We start from the raw sequence: 24,189 nt of genomic DNA, 5'->3' as shown, positions 1-24,189 counted from the left end.
AACATATTGCTGGAATGTTATGCCACACTTACGAACTTATTAAAAAATTATAATCTAGAGATAGCAATAGATAAAGTACAATTAAATTTTCCAATTAATTATTTAGGAGTTCTATTATCCTCAACCATGGTCCGTCCACCGAAAATTCAAATACGAGTAGATCAACTCAAATCACTCAACGATTTTCAAAAGTTATTGGGAGACATAAATTGGATAAGGCCTTATCTAGGCATACCAACAGGAGAGTTGGGACCTTTATTTGATATTCTAAAAGGTCCATCAGATCCAAATTCACCCCGAATGTTAACTCCTAAAGCTAGAAAGGCATTAAAAATTATTGAAACATATATGGAAAATATGCATCTAGATAGAATTGATATAAGTTTGCCTTTATTATTTATTGTACTACCAACAAAAAATATTCCTACAGGAGTATTTTGGCAAGAAGGTCCATTATTGTGGATACATTTATCTTATTCTCCTAACACTATTCTTACTAGGTATCCTGAGGCTGTAGGACAATTAATACTCAAAGGAATAAGAGCAGCAAAGGGAGTGTTTGGAATTTCTCCCAATAAAATTATTACTCCATATACTATGGATCAAATTGATGAGTTAGCTAATGAGCTAAATACTTGGGCAATAATCATGTGTAAATCTAATGTTTCATTTGATAATCATTTGCCATCGAATCCTTTGTTGTCTTTTTGGTCTAAGCATCCTGTAGTTTTTCCTAAAATGACAAGGAAAACACCTATCATGAATGCTCCAAATATATTCACTGATGGGTCTAATAATGGTACAGCAGCCGTAGTTACCCCTGATCAAACTTTTATATTTTTAGTACCCAAACAATCAGCTCAAAAGGTAGAGCTTAATGCAGTTTTACAAGCTTTTGTGATGTTCAAAGATTCTGTATTTAATTTATTTTCTGATAGTCAATATATAGTTAATGCTATTATATCCCTTGAAGATGCTGGTAGGATTTCCCCTTCCTCTACTGTTTTCTCTTTGTTTTCCACTATACAAAGTTTAATCTGGGACAGAAAAGATCCATTCTTTATAGGACATATTAGGGCACATACAGGATTGCCTGGAGCCCTTAGTTTGGGCAATGATTTAGCAGATAAAACTACACATGATGTACATATTTTCTCTACATTAGAAGAAGCTACAAATTTTCATAAAAGGTTTCATGTTAATGCTAATACTTTACAAAAGCATTTTAAAATAACTAAGGAACAAGCCAGGCATATAATAAAACAATGTCAAAATTGTGTGACCTTTTTACCACAAGTTAATCTTGGAGTCAATCCTAGAGAACTGATACCTAACCATATTTGGCAGATGGACGTCACACACTTGCCAGAATTTGGAAAATTAAAATATTTACATGTTACAGTTGATACTTCTTCTGGATTTTTGATGGGCTCCCTTCATGCCGGAGAAAAAACTAAAGATGTTATAGCTCATTGCTTACAAAATTTTGCCACTGTGGGTGTTCCTAAACAGTTAAAAACTGATAACGGTCCTGGTTATACTTCTGCCTCTTTTAAACAATTTTGCTCATCATTTGGTATTACTCATATAACAGGAATCCCATACAATCCACAGGGACAAGGCATAGTTGAAAGAGCTCATCAAACTATTAAAACATACCTATTAAAGCAAAAAGAGGGAATTGGGAAGGGGTATATATCCCCCAAAGATAAACTTAAAATAACCCTTTTTACTCTAAACTTTCTAAATTTGGATTCATCAGGACTTAGTGCTGCGGAAAGACATATGTACCCGAAAAATGTACATAAGCCTAAGGTACTTTGGAAAGATATTCTAACAGGACAATGGAAAGGCCCTGATCCAGTTATTGTCTGGAGTCGGGGTTCCGTTTGTGTGTTTCCACAGGGAGAACAGCAGCCGATTTGGATTCCAGAGAGATTAACTAAAGCAATTTCTACAGAAAAAGAAGATGATTTGACTCAAATCCATAACAGCTGATATCCAGAGCTCCAGCTTGGCTATTCTTACATCTGCGACAGTGATTAACCATGGTGCTTTTTTCAATATCTATTTTATTATTGCATTTTTCCCACATCATAAAGTTCTATTTTATTTTTGAGCTCATACAAACCTAGGTTAATGTTTTTCTGATCAGTTTTATTTTTTGACTGTGTTTTATTTTTTGACTAGAGTTTTTAAACATTGCAATGGAGATTTCACCTAGGTAAAACTACAAGGCCTTTATTGTCTTATGTGTTGTATGTTATGTGTGCACTGTTTTGTGTTGTATGTCTGTATGTGTGTATGTCCATATTTCATATATGAGGAGCGCTCATGAAAAAATGGATCGAATTTTTTTTTTTTATTCACGTGGTTTAAATGGTTTAATTTAAATTAGGTAAACAGCTGTTAAGGATTGTTTTTAAAGGTGGTTAACAGATCTGTTTGTTTACTTTCACCTTTCCTTTTCATTATATTTAATAATTCTGTTCAGGATAATGTCTCTTTAGCATCATTGCCAGAATTCCCATCTCCATCCCAGTGCCGGTGAAGACTGAGATAAAACCAAACTACAGCTTCTATGATAGCTATCACAGTAAACTGCATAAACTGATGCATCAATGAATATAACTCAACAAGTAATGCTCAATCAAGGACTCGATTTACTTTGGGAAGAAATGGACATATTGATAGACTCTTCCATTTTGAACTGCCTGCAGAACTTGCGTGGACTATACATCAGTTGTATGCATTGTGAACTATCGTCTGGTGCAACGAATTGTGGTACTGCTGGCATATCTTTGCTGATGGTGTCACCAGTGACGCAATTTTTCCAAAGGAGCCGTCAATTGGCTTGGTGTCGTGGCATTTCTGTATCCTCCTCCCTTCTACTAGTGATGGTCTAAAATTTGGGGGCCAACAGAGGTGAGGCAAAGAACCTCACCCCCCCACTGGTGCATAGGCCTATCCACAAGCATGGCTGAATGCTGGACCGGTAGTCAGTGACGGGTTGATCTGATTGCAGTGGATTCAACCTAAGACAGGAAGCTGACGCCTAAATGTCAGTTCTCCCTTGACGGGTAAGAACCATATGTTGAATTGGACAACCTACCAGGCACGGTCCTTAAGCCACATTGCTTGTTGTTTAATTAATCAGAAGAGGGGAGATGCTGAGGGCCATTGCCAAGTAGGAATGACGCATCGATATTTCCTTGCCAGCGTACCCCATGTTAAATGGACTTGCCTTGGAAATTTGCTGTGACCTTGCATGTGTGTTTGAGAAAGGTGACCCTGCTCAATGACCAGGGTGGATCCAGGATTAGGGTGTATCCTGCAGTTTGAGGAAGTATCCCGCTCCTTGGGTTAAGGGCGTTCCCAGTTTAAGACCTTGGGTTTTAGGGAAGTTCGATGTTGAGGATTATTGCTGCTGGAAATAGGGCGTTCCTGCTGCCTGAGCTCCCTTTGAGTTCTCGAGAGATTCAGAGAGTATTTTGGGAAGAAAGCCTCGTGGAGTAGGTGAATTGGGCGGCAGCAGAACTGGGATTGCCCCAGAACGTGTGTAGAGGCCGGTGTGAGTTCGGGAATAAAGATTGCTGTTTGAATCTACAAAGCTGTGTGGTGGCTCGTGATTCTGTGCCCAGCCAAGACTGCGGCAGACATTTATAGAACATTCCATCCAACAACAACATAATACATATTCTTCTCAAATACATACAAATACAAACAAAGGCTCATAAACTTTTTCAAATTTTATTATATTTTGAAACAGGGTCTCCTTATGTTGTCTACCTGGCCTTAAACTGGCCTGCTTCTGCCTTGCCTCCCCAAAAGGCTAGTTTTGCTGAGTACAGAAGCGGTAGTTTGAGCTCAAGGTATATAGTTAATGGTAGAACCCTAGCCAAGCATGTGTGAGACCTTGAAATTATGGATGTGTACCACTAAGCCTTTCAAGGCTCATAAACTTAAAAAGTAAAACATCTAGGGCTGGTAGCTCAGTGGCAAAGCACTTGCCTAGCATGTGTTAGAACCTGAGTTCTGGGGGCTGGGGATATGGCTCAAGCCCTAGCGCGTTCGCCTGGCATGCGTGCAGCCCGGGTTCGATCCTCAGCACCACATACAAAGATGTGTCTGCCGAAAAACTAAAAAAAATAAATATTAAAAAAAAAACAATCTTAAAAAAAAAAGAACCTGAGTTCTGTCCCCAGCACCACCCCCATGAAATTGTATATCTCTGAGAGATATTCTATATCTCACATATCTCCCAGAATATAAACTCAACTCCAGGGATAAGTATTACTGAGTGAGAAGGGGCATGAAATCATCTTCCAGAAATTGTGTATCTGGGGTAACATATAAATATCTACATATGTAACAATTCTTCAGGCTGTAAATTTAAGATTAGCATACATTATAAATTTTACTATATTAAAAAAAAACAATGTAGTGTTTCCTAATTTCTATTATAGTTTAGGAGTCTGAGTAACCTGCTTCCAGCCTACTTCTCCATTCTCATTCTATTCCCAAACTTCAGGCAAATTATTTTTCCTATCACAGGGCCTTTGCACATATCATCCATTCCACCAGGACCCACCCACCCAACCATTCATTTTTCTTTGGGCTGCATTTTGAATTTCCTCTGGGAGGCGTTTCCTGATCTCTAAGTCCAGATTAGGTGCCTGATAATGTGTCAGTGTTTCTCTTTTGTAGCACTCATCTCACTATAATCATGTCACAGGCTCCACGAGGCTGTGAAAAAAATGAGATCTCATAAAGAAATGAGATCTTTTATGAATAATCTTTATGAATCAAGTCTGCCTTGTTGCTGTTTTATCTTAAAATGCCTGGTATATAGCAAATGCTCATTCAGTATTTTTCCAAATGTTAATTTTCAAAGTGAGGCTCAGAATAATTTAACAAAATAATAGGCAAGCCTCAAAATATAAGCTAGAATACAAGCCCATCAGCACATCCTGGTAACTGTATTTCCAAGGTATATCCCCAATCCGACAATTTTTCTCGTCTCTTTGTTTCAGTAGCTTCCACCTGATCTGTCTGGTCCCAGTCCTTATTTGTTATGCGTTGGATTGTTGTGTAATAGTAAGATATGGATACTTCTTTAGTATAGCAAAACCAACACTGTTTCAACTCCTGCTTAACAAGAAATTGCTGTTAAAATCGGGAATAAGATGGAGGTGTTTATTACTGTTTAACATTATTCTGGAGGTTCTAAGCAATGCATTTAGACAAGATTAAAAAACAGGTGCTAGGCGCAGTGGCACATGCCTGTAATCCCAGTGACTCAGGAGGTTGAAGCAGGAGGATCACAAATTGGAGAACAGCCTCAGCTACTTGGGCCCTAAGCAACTTAGTGAGACCCTGTATCAAAATTTTAAAATATTTTTAGAAAGGTCTGGGGATGTGGGCTGGGGTTGTGGCTCAGTGGTACAGCGCTTGCCTAGCATGTGTGAGGCACAGGGTTTGGTTCTCAGCACTGCATACAAAAAAATAGAGGTTCGTGGACACTAAAAAAAAAAGGATATATATATATATATATGGTCTGGGGATGTAGTTTACTGGTAAAGTGCCCCTAGGTTCAATCCCCAATGCAAAAAAAAAAAAAAAAAGAATATAAAAATTGGACAGCAGACATAATTTCACATTACTTATAGGTGATAACCTGAGAGAATTAATTAAAAACTATTATGTATGATGAGAGAATTCATTTGGTAGTAGCTAGGTTTTAAAAAATTAAAAGATCTCATTTCTTTATCTCTTATAAAGATAAAGCACCTAGGAATGAACTTAATAAGAAATGCTAAGATCTGTACTAAGAAAACATTGGGGTGGTACCGCAGGGACACAAATAGAAAGGTACACTGTGTTCTTGACAGGAAGATGTTTATTCTCTCTAATTAATCTATAATTTTAATGCAGCCTCAATGCAGATGCCGATAGGAGTCTGTTTGGTTCTAATATAGTATAAGAGCTATGATCCTAAATTTGAATGGTGTCACAGGGCTTTGCCTCAGCACCATTTCTTTAAACATTTTTTTCTGCTTTTATTTTGTTGAAAAAGATGTATAAAAAGTTTTTTTTTTTTTTAAACTCTAAGCATACTGGAACAATTAAGGACTCATGTCATTCGGCTCTTTTATATAGAAGGAGGAGGAAGATATATCTTTGTAAAGATACAACTTGTCATTATTTTCTTCCTGCAGAAGGTAGGTGTACCTAATACTTTCACAGACAACCTTAAATAACCCATTCATTCAGTTGGCCCAGATGATTCCTGGGGTATGTGTTTTGCTGCCACACTCTCTTGATGAACGCCAGTAACAGAATTCCTAACTCTGGATCTATGACAGTGGCCTTTTATGGAAGGAGCAGTCAGCTGGCAGCAGCTCCCCTAGCAATCTTTCAAGCTAGGATTGCCTATAGCTGGCAGAATGGAAGATAATTTGGGGGAGGAGGGCAAATATTTGCTAATAAGAACATTAGAGAAGTCTTAACGTTTTTTTTTTTGGGATAAAACAAAAAGAAACAAACAAAAAATCATGAGTGCTCTTGAGCTAAAAGGAGGCCAGCCATATTTCTATTCATCAATAGACTCTGAACTTAGCCTTTTGCATTCTGTTTCATGTGTACATCCTTCCCTTCACCCGGCTCTAGAAAACACTGTTCACTTTGTGCAGGGGCTAGACATTTGGGAGTTGATTGAGGCTTACAGTCTGTGGAACACAGAGAGATCCCAGTGAGAAGCCAGCCCCTTCTACCATTTAAAGAAATTCTGGGGCCTGGGGGATGTAGCTCAGTGGCAGAGTACTTGCCTAGCATGTGCAAATGGGTTCCATCCCCTACAACATAAAAATGAAAACAATCAAATTCTGGAAGGGTGTGATATTAAGTTTTTAACACCCAAGAGGCCTTTAGAGCCAGATTGAGTACACAACCTGGCTTTGCCATTTTTGGCTAAATTTATTGTCTTTAAAATCAGGCAGGCCAGGTGTGGTGGCACATGCCTATAATCCCAGTGACTTGGGAGGCTGAGGCAGGAGGATTGCAAGTTCAAGGCCAGCCTCAGCAATTTAGGGATATCCTGTCTCAAAAAAAAAAAAGGGGGGGAAGCTGGGGACGTAGCTCAGTGGTAGAGCACCCCTGGGTTAAATCTCTAGTACCCATTCTCCCTAGAAAGTTAGCATTTCTTATTAAGTTCATTCTTAGGTGCTTTATCTTTGTAAGAGATAAAGAAATGAGATCTTTTAATTTTTTAAAAACTGTGTCTCAGTTTCCTCATTTGTTAAACAGGAGTAATATCTACCTTGTGGAGTTGTGAGGATTAAATAAATTAATTAATAAAATATTTAGAATCCTGCCTGACATGTTGGCAATTTCTGGCCAAAGTTGTGTTATTACCTTATTATCTGAATTACATATGTGGGTTTCTCACAGAAATACCTTTGTGGGGTTAATTATATTTTAATATCTTGACCTTTGCCTTTGATATTGCCCTGATGGATTAGGGTTTCTATTTAAATCCCAAGAAGCTAGCCAGGTGTGGTAGCGCAGGCCTATAATCCCAGCAGTTTGGGAGGCTGAGGCAGAAGGATCGAAAGTTCAAAGGCAGCCTCAGGAATTTAGCGAGGCACTAAGCAACTCAGTGGACCTTGTCTCTAATAAAATTCAAAATAGGGTTAGGAATGTGGCTCAGTGGTTGAGTGCCCCTGAGTTCAATTCCTGGTACCACCCTCCAAAAATCCCAAGAAAATAAATTATTTGAATCTCAATCTCCTCTTTATTTGCATGTGGTTAAATTCATAAATATACTTGCCATTTTTTCCCCCTTCCCAAACTCTCCCCCATACCTAGTAACCCTTCCCAAACCCCAGTTTTCATTGTCTTGCTTTCCTCTCCTCCAGGAGGTGAGAGGAGGGGTGGTCCTCCACATAACTTCATCTTCATTCAGGGTCCATCTCAGTTCACATGAAGTATGGGCCCTCAAAGGGCCTCTGAAACTCGGGAATAAGCACCACAAATCCTTTAGAGGTCCCAGGATGTCCTTGCAAGTGAACATGTGACTGGCTTCCCTGTGTGCCATGCTTTGGGTGCAGAGTGCCACGGTGGGCAGAAGTTTAGCGTCATATGCCCTGTCCGTGCCTGAGGCTGAGCTGCTGCAGCCCCAGTGGGCAGGTGGGTCTGCAATAAGGTCTTGGGCTTGCTCAGGCAGTGGTGAGAGTCCTGTAGTGGGCACTGGACCCAGCGAGTACGTGACCCTGCTCTCCAAGAGGTGTCTGAGGCCCGGTCCTTTAAAGCTCTGCCTCTCAGAGCCCTGCACAGGCTCCATGTGAGTTCTGTGTGGGTAGGCAGCCTCCGAGGAGAAGGTGCTCTTGGGCCTCTCTTTTCCTTGTGTTTCTCAGACACCGTCTGACATGGGTGACCAACTAGCTCCTTGGGCCCCTGTTAGAGGGCATGGCACCCCATTGTCTCTGACTCAGCCAGATGCCAAGCTTTCCCATCTTCTTGGTAGGGTGTAGAGAGCTCAGAAGATACAGGGGCACCCTCTTCAGGAATGGGGTATGGAGGCTCAGGGGGAGCTGTGGGGTCTCCAGGACCCCGTGTTCCCCCCAGTACTGGACCATTATAGATGTAGATGTTGCCAGTGACAGTCACAGAGCCACCGGTGACATGAATACCATTGGCACCTGGGGGAAGGGAAGTGGAATGAGAGACGTCAAGGGAGCCTGGTGAAGGAATGCCCCATAATGGAGCAGACTGCTGCTCCCTGAAATCTTCCAGTCTCCCACTCTTCCCTCCCTGTCCCCTCTCCCATTTGCTACTGGCTTCTTGAGCTCTAGGTATATCTCTGTTTCTGATTTTTTTCGCTCTTCCTCTCTCTAGTTGTGACACTCTGGCTGGTTGTCAGGAACTCTGTCTTGACTCTGCTTTGGTCTTTTTGTTTCATCTGGCCATATTTCCCCTCCGTGCTACCATCCCTCCTTTTGCTTCTTTAACATCCCTTCCTCTCCACACTCCCTTCTCCCTGCTGGCCTGCCCAGGCTCACTCACCATGGGCCACGTGGCCTTGCTCCCCAGACTCAGCTTCCAACTCCCTGGTCTGGATCAGAGGGCTCTGCTGTTGTAGCACCACTTCCTCCAAAGCTGGAGTTGGTGGGGGCCCACCAGGGGCTGGGGACAAGTCTCCAGGGTTGGGCAGAAGTGGCTCTACCAGGTCAGGGAAATGTGGGTTGGCTTTCGGAGGAGGACACGAAGGAGATTCCTCCCCCTATGGAAGAGAGACAGAGAATCAACCAATGATGAATGACAGAGATCCCCATCTTTTATATCCTATGCCATGCTTTGGCAATTCACTACCAGTTTCTGCTCCTCACCATGCCCCTTTCCTCAGGGCCTTTGCGCTTGATGCTCCCCCCACTTCCTCGAGCACTTTCCCCAAGACACCTCTCTGGCGGGCTCCCTCATTTCTTCTCTGCACAAATAGGAGCTACCTTCCCTGCCCACTCTGTTTAAAATAACATACCTCATCCTTTGCCATTGTCCCCCTTCCATGCTTCATTTAGTATTATATTAACCTGATACTAGATTTATAATTCTTATTCCCCAGCATGTAAACTCTAGGGGGGTGCTTTCCTTTGCTTACTGCTGTACCCCCATTTCCTAGCACAGTGCCTGGTACATGGCTTAATAAACTATTAGTTGAATGAATGAATGTTGAAGCCTGAAGAGTTTTTCTGGTCTGCTCCCCGCTGTACCTCATCACCTCCGCCCCTTCTTGCTGTCTTCTCAGCCTCCCCCATTACCTCTGGATGCGTCTTGAGCAGGGATCCTGCAATGCAAAATGAAATGGGTGAAAGGCCTCCAGCCCCTAGCCTTTCCCCCCCCCGCCACACCCCATCCTCCTGTGTTACTGCCCATCCTGGGATCCCAGAAAGAACAGGCTGTTATTACTCTGTCCCCTGCCTCAGAATGAGGGCTTAGGTGGAGAGAATGACATTTATTTTGGGGGACAGGCATTAAGAGCTTTGAGGGGGTGGGAGGAGGTAGAAGAGTTTGCACTGGGGAAGTTGAATGTCCCTCCCGACTCCTAACCATCCATGTGGGAGCTGAGGGCATCTCCTTCCTACCCAGTTTCCTGCAGAGAGAGGGATGGCTCTTCCAGGTGCAGGCGAGGACAGTGGTGAGGAGCAGAAAGGAGACCAATGGCAGCAGGATGGCCAGCACCAGCATGGTTCCTGCCAGGACAACAGATGGGGCGGGTGGTGTGCGTGTGTGATGATGGCCGGAAGGGCAGAGGGGGAGGAAGCCAAGGAGGAGGCTTCCTGTTCTCTGGCAACTCAGACAGAGAAAAGGGGGAGCAACTTTTCTGCTCTGGTCATAATGTAGAATTAGAGCCATTTCCCTTGGGTTGTGGAGAAGGGAACTAAGCTGGGCTTGGGGAGGACCTCTTGACAGCCACAGAGACCCTGTTGTGAAGAGATATGCTTAGGTAGTGTACATGCCTCTTGCTCAGAGACCACCAATGGGGCTGCCTTGTGGGTGAGAGATGGGAGCTTGGGCAGCTGGTTTTCAAAGGGCTGGAAGTGGTGGGTGGGAATCAGTAGGGGAGGGTTAGTCTTGGGGTTGTAAAGACATTCAGGACACAGGGTAGAGCCACATTTCTGTGGACTTGGCCATCTTACATACAGACCACTGCAGAGGAGCTGGGATTGCTGCTGTATATGTTACACCTGGGTTTCTTCCCCGTGGTGTGATTTTAAGTCATATCATTTATTTAAATATCAAATTTTCATACACAAAATAAGCAGGTTAGCTTATATACTCTCTAGTCATTTCTAGCTCTAACATGTCAGTTGTATTTGATACATAATTAAAAATCCTGAGAGGACATAGAAAGATATTTAGGATATACTGTTGAGTGAAAAATCAGGTTACAGGGGTTGGGGTATAGCTTAGTGTGAGAGCTGTGCTTAGCATGAGTAAGGTCTCTGGGGTTCAATCCCCAGTACCAAAAAAGGAAAAGAAAAGGAAAGAAAAGAATAATTAGGTTATAAAATATTAAAATCACTCCATTTTAGTTAAAAATTTATATGTATACATATGCACAAGAAAATGTCTGGGAAAATATGTATCAAAATAATAAGAGTGAATATGATAAGCAATGGCTCTGTGAGTAAGTTTGTTTTGCTTTAGTTTTGCTGAATTTTATCTGAATTTTCTAATTTTCCATGGTGTGCATACATGATAGCACGGAATTTAGAGTAAGAAAGACCTAAGTACAGATCTTAATAATTCCAGTTACCACCTGAGTGATCTTGGGTAAGTCACTTAACTTCTTTGAGCTTCCATTTCTTCATTCTGTCAGTGAGGATAATAATAGAATCTACTTTGTAGGATTAAATGAGATAGTGAATGGAAAGTGTTTAGATTGCCTGACATAGTTCTCAATAAATGGAAGCTATATGTCAGTTATAATTATATCTCAGTGTAGGAGTATTTCTTGGCATCTTATTATATATAACTTTAAAAGTGTGTGTGTACCGGTCAGAATGGCAGTCCTCAAAAATACAAATAATAATAAATTCTGGAGAGGATGTGGAGAAAAAGGAACACTTTTACATTGTTGGTGGGATTGTGAATTAATAAATCCACTTGGAAATCAGTGTGGAGGTTCCTCAAAAGACTAGGCATGGAGCCACCATACTGACCCAGCTATTCCACTACTTTATATTTACTCTGAAGAATTAAAGTCATCCTACTACAGTGATACATGCATACCCTTGTTTTTAGCAGCACAATTCACTGTAGCCAAACAATGGAACCAGCTTAGGTGCCCATCAACGGATGAATGGATAAAGAAAATGTGATACAAAATTACATATAAGAGGTTGTGAGGGGAAAGGGGGGGGAAACAAGGGAGAGAATTGAACAACAGCAGATGAGGTAGAGAGGGAAGATGGGAGGGGAGAGGAGTGGGGATAGTAGGGGATAGGAAAGGTAGCAGAATACAACAGTCACTAATATGCCATTATGTAAAAACGTGAGTGTGTAACCGATGTGATTCTGTAATTTGTATTTGGGGTAAAAATGGGAGTTCATAACCCAATTGAGTCAAATGTATGAAAGATGATATATCATGAGCTTTGTAATGTTTTGAACAACCAATAAAAAATAAAAAAAGAAAATGTGATATATACACACACAGTGGAGTTTTATTCAGAAAAAGAAAAATGAAATTGTTATTTGCAGGAAAACGTATGCAACTAGACATCATTAAGTTAAGTGAAGTAAGCTAAATGCAAAAAGTCAGGGGTCATATTTTTCTTTCATATGTGGAAGCTAGAGAGGAAAAAGGAAAAGAAAGGTGGTGGTGGGGGAGGGATCTCGTGAAAATCAAAGGGAGGTCCATAGAGGAAAGGGAGTAGGGAATGAAGGCAGGGAGGGAGGGGGAAGTGATATTGCACAAATTATATTGTTATAGTGTGTGTATGTACAAACAGGTAACAACAAATCCCATCATTATGTAAAACTATACTACATCAATAAAAAAATGTGGGAAAAAAAAGTGTCCTGACCCCACCTTGTGTCCCTCAGTCCTCACCCCTCACCTGGCATCTCAGGAGGCAGTGGCTCTGGTGGTTTTATGCAGATTGTGTCAGATTCGGGGGTGCCTGGAGCTTCTTCCACAAGGCCTTGGTCCTCACACCTGCAGAAGAAAGAGGATTGTGATCTCCTGCTCCTGTCTTCAGTGCCTAACTCAAGGGATACGGGGTGGAAGTGGCCAGCTGAGCGCATGGAATCAAGGATGGGAGCGGCTGGGCTTCTTTGAGGGTAGAAAGGCATAGGCAGGGGCACTCACCTGGTGTGGGGTTGGCAGTGGGCGTAGCGAGAGGAAGTGTTCTGGAAGTGTCCTGCCTTACAGGGAATACAGTTGTTGTCATCCTCCCTCATTTCATCTGGCAAGAGAAAGGAAGGGCAGCACAGGTGAATGGGCAAAAGGACCCTATAAAGGGTCTCCTGTTTGCCAACCACCCTGTGTTGTAGCTCTCACCTTCCCCAGCTCTGCTCTGCTGCCTGCCATTTTGCCCATGCTTCCTCAATGCTGAGAGGAGCCCCCTGTGCTCCAGCACCCATCCCAATTCCATTTCCCTGCAAACCCCTTCTGTGATTCTTTTGCATGGAATGAGAAGAAGCATTTTATGTCCAAGAGACCACCTGGCATTGGCCATGGCACAGTTCCATGCTCCCTGCCCTCACTCGAGCTCAACACTCAGCCTCCTTTCGTTATCTGCCCTCAGTGACCTCTGACCTTTAAGCTCGACTTCAGTGCCGGGCGGGCACTCTGAAAGTAGATCACAAAACACACACTCAGGGGCTCGTTGGGCACAGAACATTCCTGGCTGGCAGCGGCACTCAGTTTTGCGATGGCTGGTGCAAGGTGCAACCTCCTTGAAGCCCAGCACTGGTGGGGAGATGGGAAAGCTCAGAGAAGGGTTATGCTCCAGGAAGTCCCAACCCGGAGCACATCTCCACTCACCTGGGTCACAGGGACGGCACATCTGGCAGATGGTGAGGTGGTTCCAGTGCTCATTGTAGGAGTTTTCAGCACACATGGCACAAAGTGTGTTCTGGCTGTGGTTGCATTCAGCTGTGACATAGGTGCCTAGGATATGAGTGGGGCAGCAACAGGGCGTCAGGACAGCCGGCATTCCACCGTCACCTCTGTTGCTTGCTTGCTTGGTGACTCCAAGCCTATCCTCAGTCTCCTTGCCCCCTGCATCCTACATGGCTGTCCAGCTACTTTTCAGTGAGGAAAAGGACTAAGAGGCCCACTGAAGAGGGCAAATCTCAGTGCCTGCATATGAAACGGGCGATGTTTCTCACTGTCACTATGGACACTCACTGTGGACAATGTCCACCTTTCCTCTAACCCACCTCCATGCCCCAGGCTTCCTGGGACCACCGCCTCTCACCTGGGGGGCAGCGGGAGCAGCAGAGCTGATGCTTGGGCTCGTAGTACTCCTTTTCCTGGTCCCCGCAGGTTTGGTTCTTCGATCTGTATGGGGGCTCCTTCAAGGGGACAAGGAGGTGAGGGAGAAGAATTGAGTCAGGGGTCAGCTTGGGAGGGCAGAGGGACTGGAGAGCAGGCTGCTCACACCCTCTTCCCTACCATCACCAGCCACTGGGCCCCTCCCTCACCAGCTGGGGCTGGGATGTCACTAGGAGCCCGCAGAGGCCCAGCAGGAGTGACCCCCAGGCCAGGCCGCAGGGAAAGACCGCCCAGGGCAGGCGCATGGCGGCCACTGGACCCGTCGACCAGGCGTGTGGAGGCCTGGGAGGAAGGTGGGAAGCCTATACGTCCAAAGCGGCGATGGCGGCTGCTTCCCAAGCCCAGCGGCTGGGCCGACGTGCCCCCCGGGGCCGGGAGCGGCCGGGCCTGGCCTCCAGGGCTCCAGCGGCCAGGCTCAGGAAGTGGGAGTGGAGCTCGCCGGCCGCGGGGGCGGGGACAGGGAGCGCTGGGAGCTAAGACCGGCCTGTCGCAATCGCAATGGGGGAAGAGGAACAGGCTTGGCTGCCTAGACGCAGGGCGGGAGGGGGTGGCCGGGAAAGCACGTGAGGACAGCAGGCCCGGAACCCGGCCTCCTCCCTTCTTCGGAAGCCTGACCAGGAGAGAAGGGTTGCCAGAACAGGAGGCCCCAGCTGGTGGGAAAGGGGCAACAGACAGTGGACAGCCCTCAGGCAGGCCTCCAAGAGTCTGGAACCAGAGGAGTGTACAGATAGATGGGTGCCAGATCTGAAAAATGGAGGTTCCAGGGACCGACCGAGTGCATTGAGCAACCAGCAGAATGTAGCTGTCTGGAACCCAGAATTCCCTCTTGGCAGAGGCCTGCGTGCCTGCCCTGCTCTGTGACTCTTTAAGACAAACTAGAAGGGATAGCAAGTCAGATGGGTCTCCACCCTGCTGACCCAACCCACTAGGCGACTTGAGAGAGTGCAGCTGGTCCTGAGCCCAGAGAGAGTGGAGAGGATGTGCAGACCGAGTTCCTGATGAGTGGGCACAGCTGGGCATGCTGCTGGGAAGCCTAGTCCCAGCTTCCTCACCCAAGTGCAGCCCCCTCACCTTCAGGAGGAGACTGAGGCTCAGGGTGCCAGGTACGGGAGACCCAGATTCCAAGGTTATTTAGCCTGGTGCCTGCCCCCTTTCTTTCCATCATCTTCTTTCAACCTATTAACCCTCCCCCAGGGCTGTTTGCAGTGTTGCCGCCAGCCTATTGGGTCTCCAAGTTTCAGTGCTCTTGGCTAACTCCGGTCTGTGCTTGAGGAGACACTCTGGCTCTGGGAAGCATCTGCTAGACCAGCTGCGCCTCCCTAGGAAAGCTGTCTCTGTACCCTGCTTTCTTAGTAGACTCTGCAGTGACTGGAACCAAATGTTTGAGTCTAGCATACGCTGACTCATACGTGCCCAATACAGATTTATGGAATAAATGAACAACGTGCACCTTGCTTAACCGGTCCATGAACTGGACCAGGGTCCAGAGCTCCTGATTTCCAGGTCCCAGATCATTTCAGCAACCACACTGCCTCCTTGTAACTCAGAGGTGTCTCCTTTGGGATGAGGGGGCTAATTTTTCCCTTGAGATAGGTCACCTGTACTTGTCCCTGACAACCTCTGTTCAGCACTCATCTTTACCCTGGTTGGTAGATGGCCATGCAGGCTCTTAGTGGAGGAGACAGGAAATGTTGGTGCAGGAGTATGGGGAGGAGATGTTACAAAGACTGAAGGGATCTGCCTGAGTGTTAGACTCTGTGAGGAGCTCTCTCCTCACCTGCAGGCCAACACCTGCATGCTGTTGGCAACTGTGGATATGAATGAGCCATTGCTTCCTGGAGAGGGAAGAAGTATCTAGACAGTGGGCACTGCTCAGGGCTGCAGCTCTTTCCAGATCTAGGGCATTGGGCTCACCCTGAGCTCTTAAATGCCTAAAGGAATGGGTATCTAGTGGCTTTAAATCCTTTTTTCACTTTTTAAAATTTTTTTTATTATGGAAATTTTATAACATAATAAACAAAGGGAGAAAAAAATAATATTGGGACCTGCTATGTCCTCATTACCCCTTCAACTCACGGTCAGTTTTATTTCTTTGTATGCCTCCTTCCCTCACTAACATACATGCTCTGTTAATCCCCCTTGATTATTATGAAGCACATTCAAGACATCATGTCATTTCATTTGAAAATATTTCAGGCTTTTACTCTAAAAGAAAGGGACTCTTTTCTTTTAGTTGAGGTAAAACATGAATGAAGTGCATGAAGTACACAAATCTTATACATACAGGTAGGAAATATGAATTGGTGAATTTTCTTTTCTTTTTTTTTTTTTTTAAAGGCTGATTATTCCTTAGTAGGATACTGACATTTCCAGGCTTTTTGCTCATGTAAGTCTTTTTTTTTTCTTTTTTAAAAAATTTATTTATTTTTTTAGTTTTCGGCAGACACAACATCTTTGTTTGTACGTGGTGCTGAGGATCGAACCCGGGCTGCACGCATGCCAGGTGAGCGCGCTACTGCTTGAGCCACATCCCCAGCCCGAATTGGTGAATTTTCAACCTCAAAGATTCTGTGTATCCCTCTAGAACATTTCTTGCACTACAAAAGGTTGCTTCATGCCCTTTGCAGGCTCAGATAACCACTCTCTCAGATCCTTTTTAACCTCCGCAGGCTGAACTGGACTTCTTTTCTTGTGCCAGTAAGCAGCTGATTCACTTTGGTATCTGTTCTCCACCCTTTCCCTGTATTGGGAACTACATTTCCCAGACTCCTTTTACTCTGGCTTCTGCATAGGTTCAGCCAATAGGAGGCACTGGCAAATGACAAGTGGGTGAGGAGAGAAGACGCCAGGCCATCTCTCCCATTCTGTTTTCTGGCATCACTTGTGGCTGGTTATATATCTTTCTACACTCCTTCCACAATCCCATTTCCTACTGGGGAGTCCCCACTATTTAGTTCCTGCTAAATAGCTTTGCGAGCTTTTTGGTCTCTAATGCTGGGATACCCTTCTGTCTTCCAGCCTAAAGGAGGGAAGCTGCTTCCTGCTCTGTTACTTTCTTACTGTCTCTTTTGGTTTCTCAGCTATTCCATTACCCATATACCAATTCCTTGTTAATTTTTTTTCCATTTGGAAGAGTGTTTCATATTTCCTACCTGGCCTATGACAGACACATCAATAAATAGCTATTATGCCTACCCAATCGACCCTTGGAGGACAGAGACTCACAAAGACAAAAAAATCCATGATTTCTTGTGGGCAGGGTACCATCTTTACTTTTTTCCTTTCATGTTCTTTGCCAGCTTCCTTGAAGTTTTACTGAGGTCCATTGGGCAGCACCAGACCCAGACTGAGTGTCCCATACACACTTAGAACATATGAAAGTGATGTGGTGGTACACGCCTGTAATCTCAGTGGCTCGGGAGGTTGAGACAGGATTGTAAGATCAAAGCCAGCCTCAGCAATTTAGAGAAGCCCTGTCCCAAAATAAAAAAATAAAAATGGCTGGGGATGTGGCTCAATGGCTAACTGCCCCCTGGATTCAATCCATTGGTACCCCAAACAAAACAATAGCAATAATAACACAAGTGACAGTGGGGTCTCCTCCCAGGCCTTCTTCAGAGCAGGTTACTGAGAGGTCCTTCTTCCCACAGGCCCTTGAAGAATTCCAAAAGGAGATCAGTATAAAGAGAGTCTTTCAAATGTTCTTTCTTTTTTTTTTTTTTTTTAAAGAGAGAGTGAGAGAGGGGAGAGAGAGAGAGAGAGAGAGAGAGAGAATTTTTAATATTTATTTCTTAGTTCTTGGCGGACACAACATCTTTGTTGGTATGTGGTGCTGAGGATCGAACCCCGGGCCGCACGCATGCCAGGCAAGCGCGCTACCGCTTGAGCCACATCCCCAGCCCTCAAATGTTCTTTCTTTCTCTCTTCTGTCCCACACTGCTGGTGCCCTTGGATAGGGTCTGGCAAACACTGAAAAACGAATATAACTGATGAGGGCTGACTTTCTCTACAGTTGTTCTCAACTGGGTGAATTTGCCCCCCAGAAGACATTTGGCAACATCTTCAGACATTTTTGGTTGCAACTGTTTTGGAGGTACTACCATTTTCTAGGGCATAGAAGCCAAGATGCTGCTAAATATCCCATAATGCACAGGCCATCCCTCCACAACAAAGAATTATCTGGCTCAAAATGTCAGTAGTGTGGAGGGTGATAAGCCTTGTCTTAACCAAGGGAATAAATTTTTAATGGTGAACTTCTAAGCATTTTTTCCAGACCCTATCTGGACTAGACTAAAAGTGAAAGGGAGGGATTTTCTGGTCCATCGTTTTAGATTCATATCCCATAAATAAAGATAAAAGGATTGCTGTTTTCCCCAGTATGTATCCCAGGGTGAAGCAGCTAATTAGTTCTAAGTGGTAAGACTAAAGAGTTGTATTTAGCCAGATTTGGTGGCACATGCCTGTAATCCCTGTAGGAAGCTGAGGCAGGAGGATCGCAAGTTCGAGGCTAGCCTCAGCAACTTAGAGAGACCTTGTTTCAAACTAAGATTTTAAAAAAAGGCTGGGGATATAGCTCAGTGGTAAAGAGCCCCTGGATTTAATCCCAGTAACAACAACATAAAAAATAGTTGCATTTAATTAACTAATTTTTACTCTAGAAAGGATATAGGCTGCAAAGGAAAAAGTGAGGGAAATTTAGGTAAATTAATAATTCACAAATAAATGATTTATCAGAGGAAATTAGGATGTTAGATGTTTGGGGTCTTCTTTCTCATTTTTTGCACAAGCCTCTCTGTCAAAAATAAATCTTGGGCCTTACCAAAAAGAGGCTAATTCTGCTGTCCTCTGCAGAGTGGATCAACAAATAGTGACCGATAGACCTAGGTCCCTGTCCTCAGAAAACTCACAACATGATGCATACATGTGTAAGTATGCACACACACTCTGGCTTTCTCTAGCATAATCATAGTAAAGAGCAGCAAGTACTGAGATAGGCTCTCCCTGAGAGTGTGGAGGAGAATGATTCCTTCTATCGTTGTCTGTCCCTGGAGCATAAGAGGCAGGAAAAACTTCCAACTCATAATCTTTATCCTACTGATAAAGTTCAGTTCTTTCCATGCAACCTTATTTTGTTTTTTTTTTTGGTGGGGGGGACCAGGGATTGAACTCAGAGGCTCTCAACCACTGAGCGACATCCCCAGCCCTATTTTGTATTTTATTTAGAGACAGGGTCTCATAGTTGCTTAGCACCTTGCCATTGCTGAGGCTGATTTGAACTCTCCATCCTCCTGTCTAAGCCTCCCCAGCCACTGGGATGACAGGTGTGTGCCACCGCGCCTGGCTTCTAGGCAACCTTTGTACATTTTATGGCCATACCAAGAATTAGAAGGTGGCTGAAGTTTGGACAGGGCTGGGACTCTGGGAGAGGCTGAGAGGAGCCCTAGAAAGTGGGTGCTTCCTAGATAAGATCAGTAAGACCCCCGACTTCCCATACAATAAGACTCCCCTTCTGTCATGTGGTTTTTTTTTAAACCTTTATTTATTTATTTTTATGTGGTGCTGAGGTTCAAATCCAGTGCCTCACACATGCTAGGCAACGGAGCCACACAACCCCAACCAAGACTACACTTCTGGAAGTCAGGGAAGCAGTGTTGAGCTTGGAAGCAGAATTGAGGGTGGTGATGCTGCACAGGGAGGAGGCTTGGTTTTCATTCTGGCCCTACTTCAACTTCTGAGTGACTGTAGGTAAGTCACTTTGCTTCTCTGGGCCTCAGTCTCTCATGACTTGAGCAATGGGCCATATTCAGGTTGGCTAGCAAGGTCTCTGAAACCATCTGGCCTGCCTTACCCACCTCTTCCTATCTTATCATTTTTCAAATGGGAATGCTGGGGCCCAGAGAGATAAATTGCCTGTTCCAAAGTCACACAGTTTAAAAGCAAAAGTGGAAGCCATAGAATAATATTTGTAACATGGTCACACATGAAAACAATTGTACATTTAATATAAGAAAATACATATAAATCTATAAGGACACACAAAAAGATACAGGGCTGGGCATGATGGGACATGCTTATAATCCCAGTGACTCAAGAGGCTGAGGCAGGAAGATCACAAGTTCAAGGCCAGCCGGGGCAATTTAGTGAGATCCTGTCTCAAACTAAAAAATAAAAAGGGCTGAGGATGTAGCACTGTGATAGAGTGCCTCTGGGTTCAATCCCAGTACTGGGGGAAAAATTTGATAGTGACATATATACAAATTATAGTGGGTCTTTTTTGGGCTGAGGGAAGGAAAAGAAATGAAGCAATAAAAACAGTTATTATTCCTTTTACTTGTGTATTGCTGGGAAACGATTGTGACAAAATATATTTGTGTATTATTTCTACACTTTTAAAAGATATTATTTCAAATAGAGCCCTGACAAAAGCACAGGTCTCAGCTTTCTGTTTTTCTCACAACGAGCTTGCTCTGGCCCATTCCGGATCTACAATGCTGTGGGCTCTAAGCTGCTCCTGGATCTTGGCAGGATGTGCCAGGATCACCACACTCTCCAGATCAGACCTTGCAGTTCTCAGCCCTTGAGATGAAGACTGTTTGTCATTAATGGCTGGATTTCAGACACCAGCTAGCAAACAGAAAAGGCAGGGGGTGCTTCTGAGCACCTACTAGATCAAACAGTTAGAGAGCCACATATCTGTTTGTAGGACCCTAATTTACGGACCTCACTCATCTAGGGGTGTCTGGGTTCCACGGGGAGGCAGGGACAGTGCAGAGAGAGCTTTTCTCAGCCCCAAGGAGACAGTCCAGTACCCAAAGAACTGATGAAATCATGGTCTCTACATGGAATTTAACAGACCTTTCCTGGCTTTCAAATCCAGGTATAGAAGAGCCCTCAAGGAGGAGAAGAATTCTGAATTCTGTTTATAACTCTGATGCTGTTCAGTTTTGTGACATCAGGTCAGAAAACCAGCTTATCTTTGTGGAGGGCCAGTTCTTTTTCTGGAAAGTGAAGAAAAAGCCAATCTTTCCTTTTCCTAGGGGAGGTTTCACAAGAGATGGCAAGGGAAACCACCAGATTAGGTTTAGAATCCTGGTTAACACCTGCTCTTACTTTTAGAAATCACAAGACAGCCACAAGGTCAGGTTGTACCCTGAGCCAGGGGACCCTCCTTCTCTCTTTGCCTGGTGAACTCATTCTTTGCCATCCAGTTGAGAGGCCAGCATCTCTGGAATCTCACCTGGAAGTGAGAGCCTCCCTTGGACTCTCAGAGTGCTTGGTTCTTATCTCTGCCTCTATATCCTTATCTTACTATATATTGCAACTACCTGTTTGCAGGCCTGCTTCTTTCCATGAGCATAGATCAGTGCTCAGGCAGGCCTGGGCTTGCAGGTCGGAGCACATTGGAATGCCTAGGCCTGCTGCTGGAGGGAGGGAGGCAGGAAGAGCCAGTGACCACACTCCTGCGGTTCGGGCTGCCTGATGCAGGACCCAAGGGTGGTAGATCTGACTTGCAAAGGGCCTGAGCTATGTGAATGGATCTCCTGTGTCTCCTTGGGTCCTCTTTTGGGGCTAGATTCTCTGACCCTTCCCTTTCCACTCACTCACTGCTTCCATCTTTACTATTAGGCTGCATTATAATCGAATAGAGGTCTTGGAGAAAAACAGCCCCAACTAATTATCCCTCTTCCACAGCAGTGTAGACTTGGACCATGTGCACCCTCTTCCTCCCAGACACCCGAAATGACACGTCCCTTTTTGCCCTCTTGCTCTCTGTCCCTGCCTTTCCCTGGGCTCCCAGTCTCCCCGTCTTTACCCACAGTACCCTGCTTGGCCCCTAGGCTACCTCTCAGTGCCCACATTCCTGCAACCCCGTGACCAAACCAGGGAACGTTACACATTCTTGGCCTGGCAGTCAATGGTGTAAAAAAGAACAGAATGTCCCAGGGCCCCACCCATCCCCCAGCTTCACCTGGGCCCCTCCCTGGCCAGGACCAGGCTGAGCAGGGGGGTGGCAAGTCTGGAGGGAAGAGGATGGAGGAGGAGAGAGAGGCAGCAGGGGCCAGCAGTTGTTCCCACTTTTGTGGAGACTCTTCTTTCTCACTAGAACCCAGGGATGAGGCTGATCCTGTGGGTGACTTTGGAGGTGCTCCCACTAGGGGGGATCCTACCTCCTGGAAGCCTTCTTGAGGCTCCCTCCCTTGCTTGCCTGCTTGGAAGAAAGACTCCCATTGGCTCTCTCCTCTGTACTTTCCGCCTCTGCCTCTGTGTCCCAAGGCCCCTCCTTCATCCCTCTGTCTCAGCCCTTCACTCTGTCCATCCTCCTCTTCCTGTCTCCCCTTTCTGCCTTCCCTGTTCTCCTGGTTTCCCACCCTAGTCTCACTCATCCTGGTGGCTCATCCTCCTTCCTATTTTGCCCTCCTGGCTTTGTGTCCAGGATTCTTCTACCTGTTGAAGATTTCTAATGCTTATCTACCTACCCTTCTCCCCTGCCCAGTCTCCATCAATCTCCAGCCCAGACCCTTCCTCACATCTCCTCCCACCTTCTCAGGTCCCCACACTCCAGCCCCCAGGAGTCCTCCTTCTTTGGAGAGCTCTCAGCCCCAACTCCTCCTCTGCTCCTCCCTCCACCCTGCTCACCTTTAATTGAGATGCTAATGAGGCTTCTGTCCCTTCCATCCCTGGCCAACAGGCAGGCAGGCGGGCTCCCAGGCCAGGCCGCTGCACCTGTCAGGTGAGGGGGAGGAGAGGCTTGGCTGCCAGATTCAACTGGAAAGGAACCAGTCCTAGCCCAGCCACGCCTGGGAGTAGGGAGAAGGAGGCAGCTCAGACCTTCTGGAGCCCTGCAGTCCCAGGGCAGAGAGGGAGTCAGGACAGAGCTGGAGGCCAGGGCCAGACACTGGAGGAGAGGGCCCAGGAGGAGAGAGGGAAAGGCTGAGGAGGAAGAGGAAGAGAGGCAGGATCAGAGAGCCTGGCACAGGGAGAGGAGTCTGGCAAGGAAGAGGAGAACTGAGAGAGAGAGAGAGACCCAAAGAGAAGCAGAAGGCAGGCAGAGGGGGTGAGAGGCAGAAGCCAAGCCACGGTCCTAAAGGAAGAGGGCCAGAGGCCGACTGACCAGCAGACAGAGGCCTCCTGCTGTGGAGAAAGAAAGGAAGGTGTTAGCGCGGAAAGCAAAAGTGGCCTTATCTGGGAAGCAGAGAGGCCACTCCAGGGAAGCCCAGAGCCAGCTCCTTGGCCCGGACTCTAGCAGGTCAGCTGGCTCCCAGAGAGGTGGAGGAGGGCAGGAGGGAGGAGAGGGGGGAAAGTGGACTCAGGGTGTTATGTGGGCATGGCCCAAGCCAGCCTCACTCTGGGCCCAAGTTGTTGATGAGGGAGGGCTCCCAAAGCCCTGAGCTCAGCCTGACCCTTACCATCACCTCCCCAACCCACCTAAGGACTCAATGAAGGGGGACAAGCTCCAGGAGCAAGACCCTTGCCCTCCCCCACCCATCCAAGGGCTCATGAAGGGGGACAAGCGTGAGGAGCAGGGGCTGGGCCCCGAACCTGAAGTCCCCCAGCAGCCCACAGAGGAGGAGGAGGCTCTGATCGAGTTCCACCGTTCCTACCGAGAGCTCTTCCAGTTCTTCTGCAACAATACCACCATCCACGGTGCCATCCGCCTGGTGTGCTCCAAGCACAACCGCATGAAGACGGCCTTCTGGGCCGTGCTCTGGCTCTGTACGTTTGGCATGATGTACTGGCAGTTTGCCCTGATGTTTGAAGAGTACTTCAGCTACCCTGTCAGCCTCAACATCAACCTCAACTCTGACAAGCTCGTCTTCCCTGCTGTCACGGTCTGCACTCTCAATCCCTACAGGTCAGTCCGTCTTCTGCCACTTGCCTGACACCTGGAAGAGTGGTCAGAGGGCATAGAAGTGCTCATCCGGCAGGCAGAACCCACAGGCCCAGGGGGAGGAGCTGATGTTCTTGTACCCAGATTGAACCCCTCTGGGCAAGATAGGGAGTCCCCCCTCCCTACTTGGTGGAATGGCATTCCTGCCCAGTGGAGCCAGCCTCCCCCACAGAAGAATGCTGGACCAGCAGGGCACTCCATTCCCATCCCTCTTCTTCCTGAAAGGGGGAATTGAGGA

The 24,189-nt window shown here is 45.7% G+C and overlaps 2 protein-coding genes and 1 long non-coding RNA gene across 7 annotated transcripts in view; 1 reads left to right on the top strand and 2 right to left on the bottom strand.

Moving 5' to 3' along the window:
• Positions 1-7,809: 7,809 nt before the first annotated feature.
• Positions 7,810-14,546, bottom strand: LTBR (lymphotoxin beta receptor). 2 transcript variants are annotated; one of them, XM_081310996.1, is made up of 10 exons: positions 14,212-14,546; positions 13,986-14,082; positions 13,550-13,675; positions 13,322-13,474; positions 12,872-12,968; positions 12,621-12,718; positions 10,140-10,247; positions 9,768-9,841; positions 9,064-9,280; positions 7,810-8,699 (listed from the first exon to the last, which is right to left on the bottom strand). In XM_081310996.1, the coding sequence occupies exons 1-10, from the start codon at positions 14,305-14,307 to the stop codon at positions 8,458-8,460; spliced, it is 1,308 nt and encodes a 435-aa protein (XP_081167122.1). In that variant the 5' UTR covers positions 14,308-14,546; the 3' UTR covers positions 7,810-8,457. The 2 variants fall into 2 exon arrangements, with proteins under 2 accessions (XP_081167122.1, XP_081167123.1); XM_081310997.1 differs by having other exon boundaries at positions 7,812-8,699; positions 9,816-9,841; positions 14,212-14,544.
• A 1,606-nt stretch (positions 14,547-16,152) lies between these two features.
• SCNN1A (sodium channel epithelial 1 subunit alpha) overlaps positions 16,153-24,189 on the top strand; it is a 32,543-nt gene continuing 24,506 nt past the window's right edge. Inside the window, exons 1-3 of one of the 4 annotated variants that reach the window (XM_081310987.1) lie at positions 16,153-16,565; positions 20,940-21,018; positions 23,494-23,915. In XM_081310987.1, coding sequence (XP_081167113.1) covers positions 23,500-23,915 — 416 coding nt within the window. In that variant the 5' untranslated portion in view covers positions 16,153-16,565; positions 20,940-21,018; positions 23,494-23,499. Of the gene's footprint in view, positions 16,566-18,150; positions 19,808-20,939; positions 21,019-23,493; positions 23,916-24,189 lie in introns of those variants that run through there. The other 3 variants (XM_081310986.1, XM_081310988.1, XM_081310989.1) reach the window with 3 other exon arrangements.
• LOC308658401 lies at positions 17,979-23,488 on the bottom strand. Its single transcript, XR_014024163.1, has 3 exons — positions 22,892-23,488; positions 22,700-22,786; positions 17,979-18,031 (listed from the first exon to the last, which is right to left on the bottom strand). It is a non-coding gene; the product is annotated as an uncharacterized lncRNA (long non-coding RNA).

This window comes from Spermophilus citellus, assembly GCF_964194105.1.
Source record: "Spermophilus citellus genome assembly, chromosome: 10".
Taxonomy (NCBI): Eukaryota; Metazoa; Chordata; class Mammalia; order Rodentia; family Sciuridae; genus Spermophilus; species Spermophilus citellus.
This window is presented reverse-complemented; position numbering and strand designations above follow the sequence as displayed.

Coding starts and splice junctions, on each gene's coding strand:
- LTBR (XM_081310996.1), bottom strand. CDS start 14,307: ATGCGCCTGCCCTGGGCGGTCTTTCCCTGCGGCCTGGCCTGGGGGTCA. Junction 12,969..13,321: donor CACTGAAGTCGAGCTTAAAG/GTCAGAGGTCAC, acceptor TTCTCTTGCCAG/ATGAAATGAGGGAGGATGAC. Junction 9,281..9,767: donor GAAGGGGCGGAGGTGATGAG/GTACAGCGGGGA, acceptor TCTCTTCCATAG/GGGGAGGAATCTCCTTCGTG.